Genomic DNA, 19,120 nt, shown 5'->3' with positions numbered 1-19,120 from the left:
GTTTAATACTAAGACAATTAGGCAGTTTCTATTAGTTTTTATTAGATCAGGCCTGATTTCTTGTAAGAAATAAAAATGCTGGTAGATATGATGAAGGTTCAAGTATTACACTTTTTAAAATCAAATTGATGGGAAAAAAAATTGTAACTGTAAAGTTGATGTCAAATGTGTAACACTTAAAGCAGTGACAGGTTTTTAGACTCATATATTTTCCCTACTGCAAGGTAGGATTATGTATAGTAAATCACTCCAGATAGAGAAAATACTTTTTTTAAGGGTAGGTACTAAATTCTTCCACCATATCCACAATTCACTGGACTTCAGCAATAAATCTAAGATCCAAGGTTCCTTTGTCAGTTCTGAGAAGAACTTTCTCCTGTGCACTACACAACTCCTGTAAAGAAGTTCTATTTAAATAAGGCTAGGGTTTAACCAGAAGGCACCAACTTTCCATTTAATGCAATGGTCATACTTAAAATTCACAATGGCACATTAGCCTCCAACACTGTAACCTCCGTAACACTGAGGTCAGTGCTGTACTTCAATTACAATGCAGCATAAAATACTCCCAACTTATATGCTGCTGATCAGGAATCACTGAATAGATTTCCTGTCAGTTTACATCCCATTATAAGCTGGTCCTCCTCCACCTTCGGGTACCACCCAGTTAATGTTCTGACTTGGGTCTTTAATATCACATGTTTTGCAGTGGACACAGTTCTGAGCATTTATCTGTAGTCTTGATCCTTCTCCTGTTTCCAGAGGAATATATTCATAAACTCCTGCAATAAGCAAAAGAGAGCTATCACTTCATTGAACAGGTTTCCCCTGCATGTATTCTCTACTAGTTACCAGCAAGTGTAATGAGGAAGTATATTGCTAGAGTGGCTCAACTGCCTTGTTCCATATATACTAATGATTTTGTCATGAACTGTTAATATATTTCAAAACCTGCACTTGAACTCTCTTCCAGGAGGAGGCTTGGGATAGAATGTTTGAAGGAAGTAGGAGGCCAGGTGGAGTCTTCCTAAAGTACCTGGTCTTTCACCTTGCAAAACCAGCTCAGACACAGATTTTTATTACCTACCTGCTGGACAAAATCTTTGTTCGGGTCCATCAAATACAGCCAAATTCCTGCTCACAGGGATGCTGTCATCTTTGAGAGTTAAATGAGCAGGCTGGTCATGTTCATGGTTTGTACCACTTAAAGCCACAGAAGACAGGAGATCAAAACTGATTTTTCCATCAGGCTTTGGGTATTCAATAGGCGTGCAGTCTTTGGCTGGCTTGAGCTGCGCAAAATCTGGTCCTAAATATATTTTAAATAAACAAGTTTCAGTATAGAATTACTGTAATTTGGAGTTATGCAAGAACAGTTAAGCTATTTTAATTTCCCTTGTAAACAGAATGAAGCATTTCATAACATGTAGCCTTTTTCATGAGACAAAAAGAACTACGTTAAGTTGAAGAGTGCTTTAATGTCTTTACTTACATTGTATGTTAGGTAACATACCTTCTTCACCGCATTAACATCAATTTATTTTCTATACTTTCTGGCCTTGCTACTTGACCTGATGTGCTTTAGCTTCAATTAAGACCAGAAATGACTGACATAAAAAAGTAGTGTTTTCTTTCAGGAGATAATGAAATTACCTGGATGTTTTAATGTCCATGGTTCCATTCCTCTCAGTAGCCAATAAAAGATACCTGTGTAAATCATTCCTCCATACACACCAAGTACACTATGGCAGGATGGTCTGATGTTTCTAACTGCATACAACTCTTTCCAGACCCAAGATTTTTTCAGGTTCTCTTCATATTCTTGCACATCAAGTCCTAAGGTAGTACATTACTTGTTAGGTACCTATAGTACATAAAGACTATCCTTGAAACAAAAAATAATTGCTGAATAAAGGCAATTGTTAGCAACAAAGACAGCAAATGAGAATTTCAGAATAGTAAGCTAGGAGTATACTAGACATCATATTTCAGCCTCTTAAAGAGATCTGTTTTGTTGGCAGTTATCAGCAGATACCCTTGTAGCCTCTATTAAATGACCTATTAAAGCAGCACTGAATTGCCTCAAACCTCAGCAAAATGTAAAGATAACCAGCCAGATGGCTATAGTGGCATCTATATGGGAAAACAGCTACTCATGGAATCTAACAATTGACCAGGAGAGTTTACCTGTGATCCAAGTGCCAGGTTTGTAATTTTCACATTGTCAAGTTCTAAAGCTTTTCCTTTACAAGTTACACAACCACGAACTCCAATTCAAATAACTGACTACAGCCCAATGGATGATGCCAGTGCTAGAGAACCATCTTTCTCCCACTGTAATCAGCAACTTAATGGGATACATTAGACTACAAACTTTTAATTTAAACTGATTGTATTCTTCACAAATGCTAGACATTGCACACTTGACATGAGACTTTTACTGCAGTGTAGTTAAGCCAAGCAATTATCTTAGAAAAATAATGTTCAGATTAAAAATTTCCTGACAGCTTCCCCTTTACCATTCTATTACTGCTGTATAAGAACAAATGTTCTAAATATAACTTTTAAGCCTTATCTATACATGAAAACATGCTTCAGTCTGTAACTCCTGTATTTCAGGAGGACATACTGGAAAAATACTGCTAACCTCTGCAAAGAGAAGAAAGTGAGCTGTAATGTTCTACTGTCTTGACAAAGCTGGGAACAGCTTATAAAACCTGCCATTAATCAAACAAGAACAGCACATTACCCAGTAAGAGTGTTTATTGTTTCAGATGTGATCTAAGCATTTTAATCTGTGACACTAGTTAAAAGTTGAAATTTTTCAGAATACCCTCTGCAGCAACATGGATTGCATGTTTCCAATGATCAAGAGCTCAGCAGGGCTAAATCCACACTACAGGTTTCTAAAATAACAATCATGGGGCACTTAGTTATATCCAGAATGACCAAAACTCCAATTGAGTTTTCTCTCTAAAGTCTTTGTTAAGAGATTTAAGGGAAAAAACAAGGCTTAAATGAACTGTTAAAATACAGTCAGGATCAGGTAATTACTTAAATGTGCTTGCAACTACATATAATAGGAAGTACATGTAGTCTCAAATTGAGAAGTCTGTAAAATTAAAGACAGGACTGAAGGAAAAAGGTATCCTAGCAAAAAAACAAGCGCAAGCTTGCAAAATTCCTTGTTCTGCTTACACTGTTTCTTTAAATTTTTTCTCTCTGATCCTGTAGTCTTTCAGTAACACACTTGAATCCTAAAGTGCTAATTTTTAACATATTTGTAGGAACAAAATATATAATATTCTTGTTCATTTATGCAGGAAGTGTAAGTTCACTGTTCAGATGCCCATTAGAGGCAATTTTTTTTTCTGGCAATAGGATCAATACTTAATATCTAAGCAAAACTATTAATTTCTTTCTTAAATAATGTAACAGTATAGCAAATAAACAACAGCTATATTTTTAAACCACCACACTAGTTCTGTGATTTATTTGCATTCCCAAATCATTTTTTCAGGCACATGTAGTTACTGCTAAGATGCTGGGAGTTCCAATTGAACACAAGGTAATGATAAATCAAGAGACTACGATCTTACCAATTGTCTTTGATTGGAGATTTTCATTGATTAATTGGCTGAAGATGGCTTCGGAAGCCAACATGCCACTTTTCATTGCAGTATGCGTCCCTTTGATCTTTGGAACATTCATGAGTCCAGGACTGCAACCAATTAATAATCCACCTGGGAAGGTGAGTTTGGGTATTGACTGAAGAGGAAACAGAAAGAAAGGTGGTTTGTTTGAGGTTTTGTTGTGGGTTTTTTAAAGTGAAAACAACATTCTGGAAATGAAACTGGCATGAGGTTTGAATATCCTTTAGATTTTTAGACCTGCAGGTGCACTATCTAGAAATACACCAGTGTTACTCCACTTAATCAAGGAGATTTGGCATAATAAGCAAATAAGAATGCAGACCTTGTACTAGGCTAAGTATAAATAATGACAACATTTTCTTTATACTCTCTCTCCAGTTGCTTTGCAACACAACTGTGGTAACGTCACCCACCAATACTGTTTTCCTACTTTAAGTGAATTCTTTGAAAAAAAAACCAACCCCAACCCAAACATATTTGTGTTCCTGTCTTCCACACAGTAAGTGGTATGCATCTCATCTAACCGTTTATCACTCAGCCTTTTTTTCCAACAATCTTTTCTATGAAACTGCACAAGTGCCCTCCCTGTACATGACCCCAGGGTCCCACTTATTTTAGAAGTTGGTCAGCAGCCAACAAATATACTTTTGGTGCAAAATCAATGTCTCATTCTCTAAGAAGCATAATGTTACTGAGGACAGTCAACTCACAAACAGCCAGCCAGAAGATTTGCAAATGTAAGATCTGTAGTATTAATATACTATGTTGTATGCCTCTATTAACTAAGGCATACTTCAACTGTCAAGTTATTCTCAGCCTCATCCAATGAGATTAAGATTTTAGAGAGAACAGCTTCAAAATGTGGACTGACTGCAGCACTTTGAGCTGGAAGTTCTGATCAAACTCTAGGTCTGAAACTGCTGAAGCTAAGTTAGGAACATAGTATTCCTCCCAAACTATTGAGTACTAAGCAGCATCTGGGAATCTACCATGCTACTTTTATTAAAGCTGCCTGAAAGCATTAATTTTTCAACAGCCTAAATAATTTGACCACAAACAAATAGTTTTATTTCATGAAAAATATAGAAAAAAAATCTAAATTAATCCCTTGGAATTCAAGATGATCTGAAACAAACATTTTTTGTTTCTTCTCCTTGTTCAATTGTCATCTATTTACTGTTCTCCCAGGGCTGGCCACTTTTGAATAACTATTTAGTAGGCACTAAAAAAAGTACTACACAGCATTTCCCATGTGTTTTGGGCACCTTGTTTAATCATAGACTTAGTAATTTGGTTCATAGGAAAGATAAGTTGAGCCAAAACCACAACTTCTAACTTACTTTTCAGTGACTAGAAGTCATAAATTCAGCTATATAACAGTATTTCAAAATAATTATATATGTAGTATGTCCTCTCTTTTCACAAGATCTTTGGCTGAAAATAGTTACTCTATCATATCTATTAGGATGCAATGACATAAGCATAGGAAGACTTCTTGATTGACTCTTTGATTCACATAAAAAGATGGTTACCAGGTAAGTTTCTTCTGCAACAACTGTTTCACTTAATAGGTCCTTAGTGACTAACCTATTGCCCAGGTATAAATTAGATTAGCCATACAACACAAAAGGTTACACGCACTGCAGCTTTGTTAGTAATTCTCATTATTAGTACTATGGAATGTGCTGCCTGTATTCATAGTCAGTTCCTTGGAGTTGAAGGAACATATCATGCCAGCATGGCACAATCTCTCCCTGCCCTTGAGATACAGGGTGAAATCCTTTCAACCTTGACCACCTGAAGAAGTCACCACCCTTCTGGCAGCAAATAAATCAAACAAATCTGGAGGAAAGAAGGGGAAGACTCCTGCTCCCTGAAGAGTCCTCCACCCCAGCAGTGAGAGAACCCCACGTTCTCCTCCCCTTAGCTCAACTCAGGGTTTAAAATCTGTTAAATGAGTCTAATTCTTGACACTTGCATGGGACATCAATATGACAGTCTTTTCCCTTGATACTCATAATATATACTGCTCAACAACAGCAACACCTTAAAGTTTTTCCACAAAACTTAAGTATTTTCAAAGTTTTAAAGCAAAATGTAGGCAAAACAGAGGTTCCAGGGGAACATCTTCATTTTAAGTGCTTGGTTTTGCAATTAAAAAAAAAACAACAGCTATGTAGGTGTAGTCCTTTAAACTTTGTCCCTTCCCTCCACATATTCCCCAAAACTACAAATCAGGGAAACATACAAGAGTTTTCTCTCTGCCTCTCAAATGAACTTAGCATCTCTGTATGTGAAAAACTAAAAAACATGGTCATAAGGTAATCTATAACAGACAAAAGAAATTTAGATTGATGGTAATTTCATACACCTATTTGATGCAAGACTGTCACCAAAATGAAAACTGGAGCTACAGAATGACTTCTTATATAAGAAAATATTCCTGGACTCCAGTGATGTAAATGAGTCAGACTGCTATAGTTATTAATCAAAGCAACACATGCAAAAGAAGAGCTAATCTTAAAAATCTTCTGAAGTGACTCATCGATAAAGCTTTTTTACTGAAAGCTTGTATTAAAAAGAACTATTGAAGAGTGTGTCTTCATGATTAACAGGACAATTCTATGTACAGGAGATAAAAATAAACAAATCAAACTCTATGCGAAGTAAGTAACATGAAGTCCACCAAAGAAGTCCAAAGATTAGGCAGAGATACACGAGAAATGTAGTCCTACTGTCTATGTAACTTAGCACAATGCCTGTAATTGACCGAAAAAATACCATGTTCTTTCAGCCATATGTTTCAAGCAGTGTAAGAAGTATGCAACTGAAGCCACAATCTGGCTACTTCATCAAAGTCAGAAATTAAGTAATGACTACTTGTGATAGAGCGAAAAGTGCAGGGCATGGGAAAAGAAACCTTTCCTGTATAAAGGTTTAGATTAAAACATCTTGGCATTTTGCACCTTACCTGTTATAATGACTGACAATGGATTCTGAAATATGCTAGTAACACAATCACGTTACAACATGATATGACATATTTCCACTTGAGAGTGGACAAAGTGATCAACCTGCAGACTGATTAAATGTATATCATGTGTGTAATCAAGAAGCTGCTTAATGAACTCACATGATTCAGTCCCAGGCATGTACACTGGTGTCAAAGCCAAACTCCATAAAACTGACAAGAGTTAGGCTGCTGCTGAAATTCTATTTGTATTGCAGAACATGCACAAAGCCACATTTATACCAAAGAAGATAGACTTCAGTAGTCAAGACAGCAGAGTGGAATGGCCCACACATAGGCTGCTAATCATGAACACTCAGGTTAGTTTTAAGTTCCAAAGTGGAAGGAGCATCCAGAAGATGGGTCTGGAAGTTCAGGACATACAGCCATGTCCTATGTTTCAAGATTCCCACAAAGGAAGCTAACAGGTTGAAAGTGGTTCAGCTGTTAAAATACAAATTCCAAACTATTTCTCCTGCCAGTTGTTCCAACCCTTTCAAATTATCTTAAGTCTTGATAAGACATAATTTCACCTTTTTTGACTCCTTAACGGAACAAAATTAACAAGGTCTTCCATCTCTCAAGAAAGCAGAAATTCAAAGTTGTGCATGAAATGAAAGATATTAAAGGCATCTGTACTTAAGAAGGTGATGAGGACTTCTGTCTGCCAAGCAACATAACTTTATCACCATTACTGACTTAAGGAAAATGTTCCCCCTGCCAGGACAAACAAGTAATTTAGAAAATACACACCTCCTCCCCCCACAAAAAACCCCAACAAAACAACAAAAAACACACAAAAAAAAACCCCAAACCAAACCCAGATGAGTTTCTTTCCAAGCGTTCCAGGCACAACAAAGAATTATCTGTAGCTTCTTTGCTGCTAAACACATTTGAGTGTAATATAAACTCTACCTCGTATTTAATTTAAAAGGGAAAGTGACTACGTCAGAAGATTTTTAGTATGGAAAAGCCAGTATCCAGCAAATCTCAACAGCCAGTATTCAGCAAAACAACAAGGCTTTTCTGTCCAGCAAAACTTTTGGCCTTATTAATTTTTATTATAGTTCAGTTGTTTCCCAACAGCATTCAACCCACATCACTAAAAACATGGCTATTGACAACCCAAAATAAAGAACTTCACAAAATGTTACCTGGAAACCACCTTCATTTAATGCTCTGGCCCCATAGGCAATCCTTGTTCCACCCTCCAAAGTAGGCTGTACAGTAGGATGGTGCTTCCACCTCTGAAACTCCCTAAACGGATTCAAATAGGGATTTTGATAATCTAAACCAACCTTAAAAAAAAAAAAGCAAAAAAAAAAAGCAACATGAGTGAAAATAAAGTATGACATTTCACCAAAACCTTTAAAACAATAGCATATTACCACACCAACTCTTTAAATCTATTTCATACTAAACCAACCTCAGGATCTTTCTACTTAAAGAAACTACTGCCAAAAATACATTCTATTACCAGTACAGTAGAAGCAAATCTGAGAATGTGCTGCTGTAAGACTGTTTTCTGCCTTACCTGGAGCATGTGAAATATTTAACTGCATTGTAACCATCTTCCATCTGTCTTTGAAATAAAATAGTAAAATTAAACTAAGCATGGGCAAGGTAAGTGAGAAAACTTGATTTAAATTTGTATTTCAAAGCCTCTTGTCCCTAGAAAAGCTGGAAGGTGAAATAAACAATTATTTCTAGATAGTTAGGTCCTTGTGCTCACATTTTTTAAGCAGTTCTTCACATCATTTAGTGCAGTCAATTATAACTTCCAATTAGGTAAGCAACTAGTGTAATAAAGCACTGTAATGAAGGAAGAAAATTGAGGAAAAATGCCAATTGGCTGGATGCCCGGGATTCTTATCTTATGCATTTGAATATTTGTGCAAAGATACACTCTATACTTCTCATCTTTAATATCCTCTTTGAAAGACTTACGTTGCCAAATTTTCTCTTTTGAAGAAGGGATTACTTCTGGTTCCCATAAACTTTGAGACAAATAACAGAATATATGATGAGTCAGGAACAAACAGTACCTTGATTTCTCTGGCAGCTCCCTGCTTTTAGAGCACTGTTTGCACTGACGTTTCTTGTATGATAAAGTCAACGAACAATTTTCAAAATAATTGCAAAACAACCCTACTACAAGAATTAGCTCAGACTCACATAGACATGAGGTTCAAAGACAAAAAAGTGCTTGTATGTTCACAAAAAAGTTTTTCTCCTATCTGAATTGAAGATACTATGAACGTTACTTGTATCATTCTAAGCATCAAAGCTCCCTAACCTTCTAAAACCAGAGAATTTTAATGTCTACTGTCTGTATTTATTAATTCCAATATTAGAAATCTGCACAGAACAAGCATGCATGTCTGAGAAAAGGTAAAAAAAGTGTTTTTTTCAATGTTTCTTACAAAACGGTTAGACAAAAATAGTTTTCACTCACATGCACACACTCTGGAATCCCTCTGAGATCTTCCAGACCAAAAAGGCATTTCAATCCCAAGCTGCTAAAGTCCAGATCATGTCCCTAACTCTTACAGTGTTTGTATGTAAAGCACATGCATAGGATAAATCTGTGCTTCAATTCTGACTGTAGGTGCTAGAAAAACCTTTCAACTATAGCTCTTTGCATCACTGGCTGGCAGAATGACAGCCATTCTAGTGATCTCAATGCTTCTGATGAATAAGCAGTAAGAAGGAAGAAGCTGCCTGCCCAATTCAGAAATATGGCTGCTAAAAAGGACAAGGTGAAGGGGGCTGAATGGTAAGAATACACTGAAGACCTCAGAAATGGAGGGAGTGCTGCTTGTGGAACTGCGGAGTACTACTACTTTATATGCTTCTTTCATGAAGTGCACATGCACCCAAGGTTGACACACAAATGAGGAGACTGACCTGTACACAGTCTGAGTGATTTAGACATTTCTTAACTTGCCAGTATTTTGCAAGCACAGTTTTGATTAATCATCTCGTTTTAGCTTTACCAAAATTTGTTTTGTTTAAAAAAAAAAAGTATTTATAAATTTTCAACTTTATTCTTAATAAAAGACACTTGATTAAAGACAGATTAATACGACAAATTAACCTTCCCAAATATGGAAATAAGCACACTTAAGACTGAGAAAGTACTAAATTGGGTCTGTTGCTACTCCTGTGTTTTCACCCTCACATTAAAACAGAGAAAAGAAACTGCATAAAAATTAAGTTCAAACAATAACAAACAAGCATGAAAAAAACAACTTACCACAAATCCAAGAGCAACTAAAGGTTCACCTTCATTTAAGTGATAAAGAAAGGATCCTCCATATGTATGTCTGTCTAAAGGCCAGCCTACAGTATGTTCTACTCTTCCCGGTTTCCATTTCTTTTCATCAATAGTCCATAACTGAAATGAAGATTAAAAAAAATAAATTACTTAATATTGCAAAGTAATGGCCTTTCAATAATATAAGACAAACACACAATTAAATATAGAGGAAATTATTGTATTGCTATGATCAATGCAGAAACTCATAGAGCAAATACCATGTAGTAACTACACTTTTTTGGATTACCATTTAAGAGGCTCCTAATACTTCTCTTGCTTGAAATGTTGCACACCAGAAAATGTGACAAACTCCAGCACTATAAAAAAAAATTTGCATTCAACCTCAAGATCCCTTATTATTACTTCTACTAAAGACTGCAATGCTTACATTCACTTCTTTATTTAAAAATATTTTTTTCTAAACACAACACTGCAATTCCCTCACAAGTTTTTCAAGGTCAGGTTTAACAATACACCTGAATTGATCTAAATATTTGCTGTCAAACAGGTTGTCCTCTTTCTGCGCTCTCCTACACGGCTAGTTCTCATCTGACCCATGGTGAACTCAAAGAAGCATCTTCATGTTTCCACTAGAGAGTCAATTTTCTGCTCATTTCACAAAACATCTCTTCACCATGGAGTTATGTGCCAGGCACAGTCTAATGACAGAAGGGCAGCTGAACTCCATTAGATCAACTCAAGCATGGAGGGTCAATCTACGTTAATGTTTCAGTTTATATTAAGGAGCACATTTTTGAGTGGGACTCCTGACTGCTCCCACTTACTATGCTTCGGTTCATACAGCACAGGAGGCATGGAAGCCATGAACTGGATTCCTTGCATATGAAACTAAACTCCAAGAGAGGCTCCAGAAGCTGATCTAAAGCATTCCCGTCATGAAAGGGCACTCAAGTCCATGGGACTAGACCAGAGCTAGTCTGAAGTAAAAATAACTCTGAAACATGCATAGTATGGATATCAGTTCATCAGCACTAACTATTTCACTTGACAGATCCACCTCTATTGCACTGCACTATTTGCTACAGCAAAACCCTGTTTTAAAGATAAATTAGCTATTACAAATTGTAACTATTACCATATCATACATGGGAACATCTATCAAGTGATTATTCTCTACAGAAGTGTAAATTAATTATTTAAAAAATATTTTGTAGTTGGAAGCGCATGCTTAAAGTAATAAATAAAGAATATGTTATAATCAAACTCTGAACATATTCTAAACAATACAGCTCTTTTTCATGAGTGCTACTTCCCCAAGTAGAAAAAGTTTCAAAAAGGAAACCTTGTCCTTATCACAATTTTACAATCCCACTGAAGGGATTATTTGGGGGGGGGAAAAAAGGTCAACCAGTTTCATGTTTCAGAGAGCATCACTCATATATGGAACACCCCTTTTCTCTCTCTCTTGCTCATGAATATACAGAAAACCCACAGAAAGCCTTTCCTCCCTTCCTCAGGTAATACAACTCCTTACATTTAAGCAGCGGGGATCCTTCTCTCATTTAGTACAAGTACTCAAAACAGATTTCACAAAGGAATGTAATTTGAAAATCTAATTAAAACATCAATGGAGTGGATTTACAGGTACCTGTAGTTATACAGATAGAAGGAGCAGCTGAAATGAAACACGATATTCAAGGAGCACCTTCTCTCATCCTCAGAATAGTGAAGATTCTGAAGTCGGGAAGTGTAACTCAAAAATCTATCATTCTAATGCCTTACATAAATTATCTTGAAAGCAAACAGAAACTACCTTATAGCTTAACAGCATTTTTCTTAATTGTTAAAATTATTCAAGTGATACCTCTTTCAGTCCAATGCCATAGCTCTGAGGTTGACATTTCTCCCTCAGATTGTATTTTTTGTACAGCTGTTTGGCTAGGTGTCCATGGCAACCTTCAGCAAAGACTGTGACTTTGGCATGGAGTTCCAAGCCTCTTTCAAAGGTAGCCTGCAAAAGTAGAGCATTTCACCAGCAGTTAGATCTGTGCCAACACCAAACTTGCAGCAAGAAACTGGAGGGGAATAAAGGGATTTTACACTACTTTGTGGCACTGCTCAGAACCTACAAACCATTGCAAGCTACAGCTCTAGTCCAATTGTCTTTTCCACCTAATCATGATGCAACTCCAGAAATCCTGTAAGGGGATTCCAGCTGAGCAGTACTACAGTGAATTATAGTTCTTTACTGAAAAAGATTATCTCTTCCAGATCAGAGGATACTTACATCACATCTGCTCATTCACATGGTGCAAAGGAAATCTGACAAAGAATCTTAATCTGTAACTTCACACTTCAAATTTTGCTCATGAAGTCACATTACAATATTGTCCCACACACATATGTATGACAGAGGTTAGACAGAAACACCAGATCACAAGAACCTGTATCACCTGTGCCCCTGAAAGCATCCCCCACCTCAGAGTAAAGTTACCATAATATTATTATACTAATCTTATATGTTAAACCACACATTAAAATTACAGCAACATTAGTTATTGTTATAAAAAAAATTTCTCATAACAAAAATTCCAACGAGATTTGGAGTAAGATAAGGGTAACCAATATACTCTGTCATGAACAGGTCGCCTGCATATGTGAGCATATGATACTAGCATTTTATTTGCAATGTAAAACAACTAGATTCTAAATATACATAATCTCACAGGAGGAAAAAAACAACCAAACAGAAAAAACAAACAACCCTTGATTTGATCCAAAAAGTTTAATGTCAAAAAAGCTCAAGAGAACAAATTTGGAAGGAAGTAGTCAACAGTACCCAAGAAAAAGCATCTCAAGGTAACTGTGCCTAAAGCCACCATACGTCCAGAAGAATCTTATTGCTTTGGTTTTGAATTGTCTCTCAGATGCAATCTGCTTGAAACTTAATGGTTGAAAACCTCTGAAAAGGATATCAAATGAAAATGTTCCCTCCAGTTGGGAATTAACCTTTAAACAGGAATTACAAGACTCTGCCAAAATTTTTGTGCATTCTTTGAATTTCTGTCAACCTGAAAATAAACTAATCTTACAAAATACTAAGAGAATTACAGGGACTTAGTATTTGATCTGAAGATTAAAAATACATCTTGTCCAATTTGAAGTAAATGTATATAAATCAATGAACTACAACTCCACATTTTAAGTATCAGAAATTAATTCATTGGAAACATTTTGGCCATGTGCAAAGTTGTATTACACAGTTAACACCTTTCTCCAGCATCTACAAAAGAATCAACGTGCAACTTTTCACTATGTATTTTTACCATTGGCATTTTTATACTTATGATTCTACAATTTTTGCTTGATTGGCACTGGCTGCAAGGTGAAACTCTATTCATTAACCACAGTCTATTTGATCAGGCTCTGTACAAACATATTGAAGATATTTTTGCCTTAAAGGTTATACAAACCGAGACTATCTACCTGAACCTTTATATGCTGCAGGTAGTACCAGCTGACCTGAACTGACAGTTAAAACACTTAAAGATTCAAAAAGACTGCAGTAGTGACACACTAATTATGCACATTAAAGATATTAATAGAAAATTCTTTCCAGAATAAATGAAATAAAAATAATTGGTTTTGTAGATGCTAAAAGGAAATAAATCATATTTCCTTCCCACTTTAAAACCAAACCAAAGTTCCCTTCCAACCCAAATCATTCTATGATGCTATGATCACTCAGTATTACATTAGGAAGTTGTACATGTCACTAATGTCTCCTAATAGAAAAAATGTCCACTTGAAAACAAGAGTGTGCCTGTCCCTTAGAGGGGAAAGACAGTATTGTACTGGGAAAACACATTACTTCTCCCTGCCACCACTTCCTCCTCCATCGGTTATACTTTCTTAAAAGAAGAACGAGTCTTTTCTTCTCATCCACTAACTTAAATGGGAAAAATAGCCACACTTCTATGTGAAAGTAAGTGTCTCTTTGAAACTAAATGTAACAAGTAAGAAAACTTATAAAAGAAAGTAAATCCTGAGGAAAAAAAAACCCTACCCAGAATTTCTGTAGCCAGATAATTCTGTAGGTAATTTTTTCTGAGGTGCCAAATTCTTCCTACGTATTGCACGGGGAAGCAACACGCTTACTGCAAGTTCTGAATTCCAACGAGGGCAGAGAGTCACCTTCTGGATACAGAAATGCGACCAACCAGCAAAAAGGTATAAAGATCCAGCGTGTACCTTGCACCAACAAGGCAGACAGTCAACAGATGTGATTGCAGTTGTAAATATCAAAGAAAATGAATCAACCAGAAGCACACTCTTCTTCCCTACTGCTAGTTACCAGCTGTTCAACAACTTTCTGTTTCACCTTTGCACCTTTTTCCTAGGAGTTCCTGGAATCCTTTCATTTGTTTCTGATTTCACATATGCCAAAGCATTCTTATAATATTCCCTTCAAGCCACAAACTATGAATGCTTTTTCTTTTAATCTCAGAACTTTACAAGGTTCTGAGACAAGAACTTTCAGAGGTGATTGATCTATTTTATATGGAGAGGGAAGACAACTACATATTTTATACTTTTCCTCAGCATGTAGCAAGATCACTGATGGCAGAAGTAGATACACCACAATTTGCATACTTAGACCCCTAGTTATGAGGACAATAACTACTTACTTTAGGTGCTCCATCCTTTTGAATGCCAACATCATTAGTTGCTATCCCTTTCACGCTACCATCTTCATGAAAAAGAACCTTTGGAAATGATTTAAATAAGCAAAAAACATTTTAATGAGCTGTAATTTTAATCCACTCATACAAAGTTCTAATGTAGAACTTCTAAGCACTGTGTCATTAAGGGTCAAACTTGAATATTATGAGCTTATTAACATACTGTTTGATCCACTTGCACTTTGCTGGATCTGGGCTAGGGAATTTAGACACAATTTTCACAACACACTTCTGTTAAGAGGAATGTTGTGAACGTACAAATAACTAGAAGTGGAGGGATGGGCGGGTCCAAAAATGCTTTCCACATACACACTGATGTCATTATTACCTCAGCCGCTGCATAGCCTGGATACAACTCAACACCCAAAGCTTCTGCTTGTTCGCCAAGCCAACTCACAAAGTGGCCCAGGCGTACTATGTAATTTCCATGATTAACCATTGGAAGTCCTAAGCAAGAAAGAGACACACACATATAAACCACAGAACACTAAGTAAAAGAACAGAAGCTGGATACACCAGAAGGCGTATCTTCTACAATCACTACCTTTGCAGTCATGTCATGTGTTACAGAGACCCTATCACTGGAAACTATTACATTCTAGATATATTTGCTGTATTACATTGAATCAAATTGATTGTTTCCTTCATTGAAAAGTTGAAAAAGAAACTGACAATGATGACTCCAGCACCTCACCAAACTTTACCTGGAATAATTGGCACTGGAATTCTAGAATTCTTTGTTAAAATTCCAAACTTGTCTTCAGTTACAGGAGTATTAAGTGGAGCCTACATAAAAAAAAAAAAAAGAAAGAAACGGCACTGAGAGTTACATTTTCCTAACCAAACCAATAAAATCAAGAACAAATAAAATAAACCAATCAAACTAGCAGTCGGTAAAGGTTTAATAAAGCACTTATACAGAGAAGTATCATAAGGCAGAAGATAAAGTACCTTATGAGGCAGTCATCAGGCAAGAATTAACGCAAAAACTACTGACATACAAAGACTGGAATAGGGCCTTGCAAATTGCTTCTATAGTCTGTACGCAGGCTTGTACTACACCACTATTCTAGACCTTTCTAAAGAAGGCAGTTCAACTTACATGTTGAACTTAGTAAGACTAAACAACTAGTTGACAGTCCACTTCTTGCAGCTCCCAGATGATAGCAGGCAGCCAGCTGCAAGTCAGGTGGCTGTTCTGGCAGAGGTGGCAGTTCATCTCTTGCTGTTCTCCCTCTTAAAAGCATCTTAGGCCTCCATTACACCACTATATCTGCACAAAAATCAGCCTATTGTGAAACATTTCCTGGATTCTGCACAAGTGCAGTAAGTGAAGTTTGTGCTAGGGTGCACCAGACATACTGCCTATATGCAGTTAAGACTACTACATAAAAAAGCAAAGGCCACAGTGTATCTGTGTAGACATAAAAGATCAGCATTGTCAAACTAGAGGAAACAAAATAAAAAGAAGGTAGGGGGTTTTGTCTTGTTAGAGCAACATATTTTAAAATGGTATTAAGTACCAATGGTACCAAGGTACTAAGTCATACCAGAATGAGTCAGATATGGAGCTTATTACAAGCTAGCAGTTAATTGTGGTGTTTATATGCTCATACATACCCCCCGCTCCTTCCAGTCTGGAAAGAGTTCTTGTAAGGACCTTGGCTCAAGACAGGCACCAGAGAGTGTATGTGCACCGATCTGAGAAGCCTTTTCCACCAGACAAACACGTATTTCTTTGCTATGCTCAGCAGCTAACTGTTTGAGCCGAATAGCTGCAGAAAGACCTGCAGGGCCTGCTCCAACAATGACAACGTCAGCTTCCTCTGCAAATCTTTCCATGTTTACCCCTTTAATAGAAAAAAAAATCATAACAGAAACCAATCTCCAATTTCCCCCAGGCTCTCTCCATAACCCTTCCTCTGTGATGCTCTGTGATGACTTTGCATAAAAGGAGGCTAAATATTCAACAGAATACCCATTTTAGTACTTGGAAGAGTGCAGAATGACATCAGCATCCCAACTGTAAAATTAGCTCTTTTTAAGCTGTAAGGAGATACACTATAAAAACATATACTTAATCTCTATACACAGTATGTAAATATAATCTTAGAATGTTAAACTGAGAGCCCAGTTGGATAGCTGTATCAAAGACACTCATGGAATTCTAGGTAAAGGAAAAAGAAAAAGACTCTTAGTCAGAACACGTGACTTTATTTTACACTAATCATTGTCTTTTCTGGAACTGAAGCCACTAAAACCACTGAATGTAGAGACTGGAATTCTGAGAAATATATATTAATCTTATTTTCTCACAAACTTGCATGGTAAGAACAACTGAAAAAACCCAACAGATACATACCTGACAGAATTAAATCTTGTTGTGATAGTCACTAAAGCAAAAGCTGCTTATATATTTTCTTTAAATAAATAGGATCAATTTTAATCTGATCCCATTTTATAGCACTAAAGACACTCATTGTGAGATAGCAACCACAAAATTTCATTTGGAATATTAGCACTGTATTTAAGAGTACAGAATTTCTGTAAAAAGAAAAGAAACAGCAACACATTTCAGTGTCTTTAAAACTGACCAATAATAACGATAAAGAAGCTTTTAAAGAATGCTTTTTGTCCTCTTACCTTCCCATCGTTTGTCTTTGTCCCGAGGATGGATTGTGTAGTGCGTAGTTATGCGAGGCACAGAGGCAGAAGATGCACATCTTGCAACCTGCAGTGATGGGCGGCAGCCTCTCTTTATCAGCTTCAGAGTTCGAAAGCACTGACGTGCTGTAGGAACAGGAAATAAATCTGCCAAATCAGTCTTTTTCCAAAACATTCGCCTTTTCAGAGACACAAGTGGCACAACAAATATGACAGCTCCCCCTTCAAAGGCTACTAGGTGATATAAAAATGAGAAACCATAAACACAGAGTTTGAAATTTTCAGGTTAGGAATGCACTCTAGAATTTTACATATAAAAAATATATATAAAACTGTGGACACAGGTTCCCATTTCATTTTGGACTTCAAAGGATTTTTTTCAGACTGCATTAAGAGTGACCAAACCACTGCAGAAATAGGACATGTAAGTTTGTATCTTCTGATGTCTCTAGGCATGTTAAGACAGTTTGGGCTACTGATACTAGACTTCTAAAATAAATGTCATGGTCTACGTTAAAAACTCAGACTTAAATTCAAGTATACTGTAGCCAAAGCTAGAAACAGTGCATATAGTTAATCTTTACCTTTGCTGCAGATACATTAATTGCTGCAAGAACAAATTAGAATTTCTTTTTACACAAATGGACCAAATGAAAGTCTAAAATTATCAAAATAGAACTCTGTTCAGAAGGGCTATTAATGTTAGCATTCTTGTTCTAATTTTCCTTTCACACACAAAAAAAAAAAGTGTGTGATTTGTACTCAGAAAACTAGTATGGTTAGCACTAGAACTAGTTAAAAGGTCTGTGAAGCAATTCCCCTTGCCAGGTATTTCTCCTTCCTTTAAAGATTCTGTTTCTCTAGTTTCCGAGGTGAAGAAGAATAATATTGGATTTGAAGAAGAGTATTTCTGCAAAATAAGTAAAGTTACCATGTATAAGTAAAATCACCAACAGCAAGGTCAGCACAAACATCCTCCATTATAATTGTGCACAGTGATAGCCAGGTCACTAGTGTCTGTATGCAAGGTAGTATTATCTATGTTGGTGTCTTAACAGCAACTTTTTATTTAACCAACAAAACATAAAAGCTATTATTATACCATCTCATGACTCTTAATCATCCTCTACCTGCAAACCAGGCAGGATCTGAGAATAAGCAATATATTTTATAAGCATGATAACAACTACAGCTGAGCATATATGCTAGAACATGACACCTTAACTTTTTTTGAGATGTTTTTATATGAGCAGAACCGACAGCACTACCAATTGCACTGCATAGTTAAGAAACGTCAGTTATTTCACACACACAAAAGAGGTGAAATTTAGCTTAGAATATATCTGATTATTACAAAGGTAGGTCCAAGCCCTGGACAAAGTGGGTTCTTCCCAGCGGAGGAGCCGAGCTTGTGCCACCAGGCTCCCGAGAGCTCAGGGACCGGGTGACACGGTGGGGAACACCTGCACGAAGCGCCGCAGGCAAGTGCTAAGAATAAACCTTACTCTTCCACAGCTCGTTAATAACTGCTGTCAGCACGCCTGCCATTATTTCGTCGGTAAGAGCACGCATGCAATGGCTTTATTCTGTCCTTTAAAGCAGCTAACACTTAGCGTCACTCAAAAAAAGAAGTTACATTTTTCTGTGCACCACTCGGCAGTCAAATAAACCACGTTTCCAACAGGCGGCACAGGCTGGGCCGGCGCTCGGGCAGAGCCCAGCCCAGCCCTGCCCTCCCGCGGGAGCAGCCCCGGGCGGGACGAGGCCGCTG

General features: G+C 36.8%; 1 protein-coding gene across 1 annotated transcript; it reads right to left on the bottom strand.

Annotated features, from left to right (window-relative positions):
* Positions 1 to 317: 317 nt before the first annotated feature.
* Positions 318 to 17,476, bottom strand: ETFDH (electron-transferring-flavoprotein dehydrogenase). The gene is made up of 12 exons (XM_009995917.1): positions 17,329 to 17,476; positions 16,306 to 16,535; positions 15,390 to 15,471; positions 15,014 to 15,132; positions 14,632 to 14,709; positions 11,808 to 11,954; positions 9,920 to 10,060; positions 7,818 to 7,961; positions 3,600 to 3,768; positions 1,654 to 1,836; positions 1,088 to 1,309; positions 318 to 782 (listed from the first exon to the last, which is right to left on the bottom strand). The coding sequence occupies exons 2-12, from the start codon at positions 16,525 to 16,527 to the stop codon at positions 619 to 621; spliced, it is 1,671 nt and encodes a 556-aa protein (XP_009994219.1). The 5' UTR covers positions 16,528 to 16,535; positions 17,329 to 17,476; the 3' UTR covers positions 318 to 618.
* Between the last annotated feature and the right edge of the window lie 1,644 nt (positions 17,477 to 19,120).

This window comes from Chaetura pelagica, unplaced genomic scaffold, assembly GCF_000747805.2.
Source record: "Chaetura pelagica isolate M959 unplaced genomic scaffold, ChaPel_1.0 scaffold142, whole genome shotgun sequence".
NCBI classification, from domain to species: Eukaryota; Metazoa; Chordata; class Aves; order Apodiformes; family Apodidae; genus Chaetura; species Chaetura pelagica.
The sequence above is the reverse complement of the archived record's forward strand: the minus strand, read 5'-3'. Positions and strand labels throughout refer to the sequence as shown.